The sequence below is a fragment of the Arachis ipaensis genome, chromosome B02 (genome assembly GCF_000816755.2).
Source record: "Arachis ipaensis cultivar K30076 chromosome B02, Araip1.1, whole genome shotgun sequence".
Classification (NCBI taxonomy): Eukaryota; Viridiplantae; Streptophyta; class Magnoliopsida; order Fabales; family Fabaceae; genus Arachis; species Arachis ipaensis.
In genome coordinates, this window is record NC_029786.2 from 94917540 (window position 1) to 94926204 (window position 8665).

Here is an 8665-nt window from a genome sequence, read left to right on the forward strand (position 1 = left end):
GTCATCATTATACACAGCAGCACCAAAAAAAAAAGCAACTATTCAAATGAAAATAGTAAAAATATTTTTTTATGAAGATGTTTTATTTAAAAGTGTGATTTATTTATTTAGTCACACTTTAAATAAAGACAACACTTTTATATCATATTAAAATCTAATCATACAATCCATCATCAAAAAAAAAAATTTCATACAAAGACAATTACAAAATCTTTATGATAGTATTCAAAAAAAAAATCATCATTATACACAAGTAATAATACTCAACCTAACAATTTGATGTGTTAGTAAATTAATTGGTTCATTTCCTAAGTTTTACTAGTTTGATAAATATAGCTAAAGGCCTATTTTTTCTGTTTTCTTTTTATAGAATGAGGGCCATAAATACAATAAAACAAATTCTAAGGATATAGAAGCTAAAACGTCATAAAAAGCCTTTTTTTTTTGTTATGTTGTTAGCTTCATATAAATTTTGTCTTTTATTATATATTCCTTTGCTCTTCTCTCTGGCTCATCTTACAACGCGCAAATTGCGTAAATTCTTTTTGTCCTTCACAATGTTTTTAGTTTCGAAAATGTTTTGGTAACCAAAGAAAATCAATCAAAAAAGTCATAATTTACTTTATTTAGTATTTATTAATTGTTGCGATAATTAATAAATGTTAAATAAAGCAAGTTCTGACTTTTTTTTTTGTCTTCCTAGTATTACCCAGTTAGTTTAATTTTTATTTTCCATTTTGGCTTTCATGAAATATCGTGTTCAAGTAGAAGCATATATACAAGATTTTAATATTTTATGCTATCTATGACACCAATTCTTCCTATCCGGTGATGGTGAAATTTATGGTAATGGTTGGATACTTGGATGATACAATAAATTTGATATTGATTCTGTTTTTGGAGCCATGAAATATTTTTATATTATTCAAGCAACTATAAAAATATTGATGAATTATTTATAAAAGAACTTTACATTGCTATAGTAGATACTATATATGTCTTTATATAAAGTATGAGTTTATTAGTTATCAATTATATTAGAAATTAATTTAATAATAGAGTAAAAAGTGGTGTAATTTAAATATATTGGTATATAGTGTGTTATGTGTAAATGTAAATATGTAAATTCACAAGTCTGAAAAACACAATCTATGTTTAGCAGAAAAGAAAAAAAAAAGTAAATTAGTTGATGCAAAATACAACCTGCATTTTGTTGGGAGGTGAAACCACAATGTGAAACATATTCTTCTACAGACAAGACCTGGACTTTGACTACCTTAGAAGATGCCAAATGCAACCTCCATCTTGCAAATTCTCATGAGCGCAAAGCGTAAACTACGTTTTGCAAGATGCAAGATTACATGTTGGACACATGTATGTGAGGGGGTCTTTATATCTATGTTTTGCGTTTGATTGTGAAGGAATTAGAGGAAGTGCTTGTTTCTGCGTTTTGTAAGCGAAGGAAGGAAGAAGAAGTGATACCCGCATCCTTTAGCACTACAAGAAATAGTGTAATTATCGACGACTTGTCGTCAATAAAATAAAAAAAATATTTGAAACAAAATATTAAAATCGACGACCAGGTCGTCTATTATTTTGACAACTTTATATTTTCTTTTAAATTGATGGATGAGTCGTTTATTTTAATATTTGTAATATCGACGATTTTCCTTATCGATAAATTTAAACAGTGGAGATTCCTCTTCGAAATTAAATAGATGGTGTAGATTTATTATATAAAATAGACGGTTCAGAGGTTGATTTTTGTTTAAACTGAAATTGACGAAGTTGCCGTCGATTTTTATCAATAAAAAATTACACCCGCGTTTGCTTCCCGCGTCCCTCGTTTCACCCACATTTTCCTATAGAAATCAACCCCAATTCGCCTTCTCCATTTCACCTCCGTCATTTCACCAACCTTCTCTCTCCACTTTCGCTGCACCGTCTTCGTTCCACTGCTCCCGCACTCACTGCTGTCGCTTCGTTACATTAGTGTCGCTGTCTCTCTCGTTATAAATCTCTTCAGGTGCAACATAATAGAGCTCTTAGCTACAATCATGATGAAGAAGAACAATAGTGCCGAAGAAGAACAACTAGCTCTGACTGAAACTGCGATTAAGATCTTGTTTCAATTTGATCTCTCAGAAAATCAGATCAAGAAGCTAATCAACAATGAGTGCCTTCAGTTCCTTGAATCGTTGCTGCAAGCATTGAAACCAGTTGATCGCGTGAAAACCGAAATGTTGTTTGAAATCATAAAAGTGATACGCAACCGTATATCGCCGCAACATTGTCTTCTCCTATGAAATCCGAACCACCATTAGCCGGTCAAGGCTAAATAAAGAAATAGTAATGGTAACTTTAATTAATAAACATAATATACCCATATTCGCATATTTAAGAAATTCTGAGACATGCATGGCTGCGAGATCCAAAGTTTGCATAAAAGACGGAACACTAAAAGGGTGCTAGTTGACAAGTGTAGCTGTTTCATTTTGCACCGCGAGATTGCCTGCCGCGTCTCCATCTTCGTTTTGTCATCGACTTCATAATTGGTTTCGAATTCCTCTTCACTATTGTTGTTATCTTCTTCTCAATCTATATCTCCGAACTCATCCATATTCACCTCCTCACCAACCGCGTCCTGCCCCATATGCTGTTTAAACTCAACGTACAACTCTATCGTTGGCACGTGAAATCGGATTTGTTGATAAATATAGAATATTTGCTGCAGACATGCGTCGTCAGTGATGGACATTATTTGAAACTGTATCAGTCCACCAAATACTTGTACAGGATTCCTGTATAAAATGTTGCTCACCCTTTTTGAAATGTGACTTTGTATGTTCTCACAACGACTATTTTGCAACTCTACAAAACTCATGGTGCATGGAATAGCAAAGGAAACGGACATTCACAAACAAAAATCACTCTTTGATCGATGTGTGTTTGATATAATCCTACTGTTATAATACACACGCAAATTTATAATACCTTCCATAACCTCAACTCCACCTCACTCAACTTTTTTGACACTACTAATTGTAAAAAAAAAACTCACAAGTAAGAAAAACAGATGAATGGAATTAAGGTATATATGAAAGACAGAAGAATTGACAATAATATTTATAGACAAGGTTCTCGATTAAAATATTTTTTAATTAAAATGCAAGCTGCATTTTGTAGTTTCAAAAAAATATATATATGGGTAAAACACATCCTGCGTTTTGTAGGTTGCATGTTTATAAAAAAATATATTAAAACTCTAAACGTAATCTATATTTTGCATGCTTTGAATTTTAAAAAATTAAAAAAAAACAAATCGCTACTTATATTTTATACTGACATCATATCAATATTATAAATATTTTATACACATCCATTTCAACATCAAACTCCACATTTTTTTCATATAAAAAAAATTAGCCATTTATATCAAATAATTTTTTTTCTCCCTATACAAGTTTATTTAGAGAGCATTTATGCCAATGAGATATGATTTGAATAAGCTTTTTTCTTATCAATTGAGGAAAAGGCCTTTTGGTTGCTATGTACCAAGGTTATGAAAATCGAATCGGACCGACCGATTCAACCAAATTAATTAGAAACCGATCAGGTAGCCGGTCCGATTCACCTATAAAATCGTACTGTAAAAAACCGATAAAAAATTGGCCGAATCGGTGATTAACCAGCAAACTGGCCGAACTAGCCGAATTTTAGCAAGTATCGATTTTTCCCAAAGCCACGAAACAGCGTCGTTTTGGCGCTATTAAAAAAAAAGAAAGGGAAAAAAGGCTGGAGCATCAGATTCTCTTCGAAGACTTCTAGTCACCTCCCAAACCCTAACTTTCTCCGTTTCTCTGCAACCTTCTTCCTAGTTCCTACAAAGTACAAACTCCACCATCACTTCCAACAAACGCCGTAGTGAAGCATCACCGTCGCGGGTCGAAGCTTCACCGTCGCGAATCGAGGCATCTCTCGTGGATCGAAGCGTCACCGTCACCGAAGCGTTGGTCGTCGTCTGGCTCTGACCTTCTGTGCTCTCGGCCTCTCCCACGGTGAGTACTCAGTACTTCAATATTTTCCTTCTTTCAATTAATTTTGTTTATTTGGTGACAAAACTGTATGAATTAGATAGATTTGAGTTCATGGATTTTTGGTTTTTTCAATTAAATTTTTATTCAATGAAGGGCAAATTTGAGTTCACAACTTCAGATGCAGAGTTCTTCTTCTTCTGAGTTCTTCTGCTTTTCAATTTTTTTTATTTTGTTAATTATATGGATTAATCATTCTGTAATTCTGGGATTATGAATTTTGAATTTTGCTATATAAGTTCAATTCTGCTCTATTGAATTCTGTTATGTTGAATTTTGGTGAATTAACTGTATAAATTGTTGAATTTAATTATGTTGAATGCTGTACGAATTGTATGAATTGATAATAATCATTTGGATTCTGAATTGTTGTCATTCTGAATTTTGTTATAGTTTAATCACTTCATTGCTGTATCATAAGAATTTATCAAGTTTGAATTTTATCTATTTTTGGTGCATTTTATGTGCTTGATTTTTGTTATATTATGTTGATGGTGAAAGTATCTGAAAGTGATGCTTCTGAACCTACCAAGGAGAATGTCCCTCATGCATCTCCACCTGAAGATTGTAGAGAGAATGACGAATGTGAAGATGGGAATGGAATGGCTCTTGATGAACCGTGCAAAACATAGCAGAAGGGCAAGTAAAGAGCAATGAAAAATGCAACAGGCAGGATAGTCAATGAGTAATACAAATGGAAAAGTTCAAAGGGAATTGAAGCCACCAGAGCTCTAGAGGTTATAGATTGTTTTTTAAGTTTGTGTTCCATTTACGTAATTTTATTTAATATTTAATTAAATCGGTTAAACCTCAATTGAACCTCAATTGAATTATTGAACTAGTAAATCAGTTACTTCATCGGTTTATTGACCGATCTGGTTCTCACAACCTTGCTATGTACCAATGACATTTGAATATATATATATATATAGGTCATTTTTTTCCTATCAACTTTTATTCTATTTTTGGATAGAATTTGACGAGGGAGTTTAAGACACGATTAAATGATTATTTACACTTGGTTGTTATTGAATTGATGATAATATTCTCTCAAAATATATTAAAATTTATGAATTTTTTACTTAGTGGTAATAAAAAATTCTCTACTCTTTTAAACAAGTAAAATATGAATCACACTTAATTCTTATATGCATCTAAAATAATAAGCAAGGATATCTTTATATATTTGCATACAAAATACTTCAGATGATATTCAAAGAACACATACAATAATCTTTTTAATGTACGTGCCTTTCAGTCAAAGGGTACAATGCTTTATAACCATCAACATTTTTATATTTGAAGAAAACTAAAAGCCGTTAATAATCGTATAATTAATTAATATTAAAAAGTATTAATAATAATATTAATTTTTTTTAAATTTATAAATATTCTTCAAGTTTATTATACTAAAAACCCTTAAAATTAGGAAATAGTATGTAATAAGAAGAAAAGATGGAATTAGGGTAGTTTATGTTGAGAAACCAACAAAAGAGAATTTATATTTTTTTGTTTAATGTGTACTATTAATACCTTTTACTATTGATTAAGAAGGTGAGGCTAAATATATATAGAATATATGAAAAAAGAGAGAGTCTAATTAAAGATAAAATTCAACATCTACATATATATAAGATCATATGAATTCTTACATGAGATAATATTCTATATTCTTGTACAAGAAGTACATAAATCAAACCAAAATTCCAACATCACTTTCATGGAGATTTATTTACTGCTTGGTCTTTTGAGCAGTCACTATGGTAGTGTCAGATTTTTGACATGACCTACATAACAAACCGGTTTTTGAAATGAATTGTTTCCATCATTCATCATATCATAAGTTCTTGTGGAAAGTGATCTACAAGCAACTGGTTTTGACTTGCCCTTGTAAGCCTTGCAAATATAGTTCACAAAATTAGGGTAGTCCTAAAACAACCACAACAAGTTAAAGGGAATTAATTAATAATATAACAAGTCCAAAACTAGCTGCAATTAATAGTTGAAAATCGTTAGATAATAATTTAGCCAAATGACTGTACGTGAGTTTTTACTGTAAAATAATGTTTCCTTAACAATCACAAACCTCTTGAAGTGCTTGATTGTTGACAACTACCCATGGAACAAATCTATGGGGTGGATTAAGCTGAGTAGTTTCCTGAGCAAACTTTTGTTCAATCTATAAAATAATAAAAATTAGCACCAAAAGCTAAGAACATTGAAGCTAGAATAAAAGAGAGGGAAAATAACATGGTCAATTATTTTTTAAAAAAATAATTTTGAGTTAATTTTATAACTATTATTAATATAATTTTTTTATGCTAATATCTAATTATATTTTTATATACATAGAGAAAAAATATTATTTTTAAATAGTAAGCATAAAAATTAATTATTTTTATTTGTGCAACATACTTAATACCTAATCAAATGTAAAAGTATATACGTTAAATTCTTTTAAATTTTAGATAATGAATGTTAAAATTAATTATTGCTAAAATTTTTTACATGAAAAATAATAATTAAAAATCTTATTATTTGATTTTTTTTTATTTACGGATATCCTAGTTTTTTTAGTCGACGGAACTTTTGACCTTTATGATCTTTTTGTAAAAATAGTTTAATTCTATAAATCTTTTGTATTATAATCTATAATATCATAACAAAATCGACGTAATTTTAAAAGATTTATATTCCCGTAATAACAATACTGATAAAAATACTAGTTGTCGAATAAAATGTGGATTCCCTTTGATGCAACAATTATTAGTCATTTATAGAGTAGCCATTAACAAATTGGCATTTCAACTGATATACAAGACAAAAATAAATATGTAAGACATAACTGAAAATATCATGTGATGGATGCCATAATCAAATGAAAGTTAAGCAATAAAAATGATATAAAATAACTAACATTTTTGCCATTGCCATTTGTATAACAGTCCAAGGGTAATTTGGCCAATCCAGTCATTTGGAAGCAATTAACCCATTGGTTTTGCCTTCCCTCTAAGGTCAGATTCTCTATGCAGTGTATAAATCTAAATTGTTGTGCCTGCATTACAACTATATATTCTTAGTCAATTAGAACTATAGCACAATTCATATAGCTTTCAAAAGTAGACACAGTTAATAATAAAAAGAAAATGCTTTATGAATTAACTATATGAAAATACTTATGCAGATTACACAATTTAAATTCGCTGTTAAAACTAACTGTTAAATATATATTAGGGATCCTACCACATTAGGGTATACTGTAACAGCACAGGCCTCAATTGTATTCAGAAAGCATTCATCATTTCCATGCTGCAATTACAAAGAAAGAAAAAAAACATGTTGGATATAAAGACAAAACAAATTAAAACACATCCATCTGAAAGTAAACGATTTTCATTACAACAAAAATAATAAGCTGAAGACATTGTTAAGAAACATTATTTTCTCCTTTTTTTAATGATTATGTCCTCTTAAAAAGTAGTATTTTTTTTTTTCAGATGGATTAGATAACTTTTAATTCTAGATATTACAACATTACAACACTCATTCATATAATTATATTATATATTCACACACACACTATTAAAATTTTTTATTTATTATTAACTAAATTTCGAACCTAATTAAATGCAGTTATTGCAATCCAAAGAATTTCACTACTTCTAACTATATGGTGTTGCGTGCCTCTCAAGAAGAAGGTTGAAAAATGGAAAACATGTTTTATTTTTTCCCATAGAAACATAAAGAATTAGTCTATCTTTTTCTTTACCTAAACAGTATCCCCCAACCCAACAGGTTAAAGACTAATCCGTCGCGAATTTGAGCCGCCTATCTTCTTCTAATTTATCCACAAAACATGAAATACCAATAGGCCCAAATTGAAAACTTAAATATTTTTAGTGTAGAATTTGTGTACCTGTGAGCCCAAAATGTTAGTTTTGTATTGCAGGCCCCGCATTAAATTGTACAGTTATAGAAAAGAGTAAAAAGAATGTCTAAAAAAAACGAGTAATTAAGCGATGACCTAAAAAGAGTAAAAAGTAAAAAACTGACTAAAAGAGTAAAAAAGCTGAAAATGAAGTAAAAGAAGAGACATGTGTTCTCTTTTTGTTTTTGGTAACAAGGGGGGCATATTGAATTATTGATCTTGATAAAATTAAAAGTGAATATTTAATATTATTAACCGATTGGTGGATTGTTGGAGAAATTAGATGGGGCAAGAAGACAGCAGGGGCAAGAATTTATTAGAGGGGCAGTGCCATTAATTCATGATAATATTAAAAATGTTATTAGAACAAGATGAAAGTATGAATCATAATATTTATTTTTATAATAATATTTCTTGTTAACCAGCATTTTTTTTCCTTAGAGAAATAACCCCATCATAATAGTGACAATTTGATCTTATCAACAACTTTTTTTCGAACAAAAGAAAACTCTGATAGAAAATATATGAGAAAACCAAAGGAATTGTATTATTTATACATTTAACCTATGAGTATTTATTAACACAAGGTTGTGTTTTATATCTGTTTTATTTTTTTATTTTTAATCTTTTTCATCTTTTTCAT

At 29.9% G+C, this 8665-nt stretch overlaps 1 protein-coding gene and 1 long non-coding RNA gene across 2 annotated transcripts; one reads left to right on the forward strand and one right to left on the reverse strand.

Moving 5' to 3' along the window:
* Positions 3779-4965, forward strand: LOC110268014. Its single transcript, XR_002356021.1, has 2 exons — positions 3779-4058; positions 4596-4965. It is a non-coding gene; the product is annotated as an uncharacterized LOC110268014 (long non-coding RNA).
* LOC107627710 (gamma-interferon-inducible lysosomal thiol reductase-like) lies at positions 5695-8052 on the reverse strand. Its single transcript, XM_021117019.1, is given in 5 exon segments — positions 5695-6023; positions 6181-6273; positions 7012-7149; positions 7338-7403; positions 8011-8052. Coding segments are annotated over 5 exon segments (540 nt in total). The 3' UTR covers positions 5695-5822.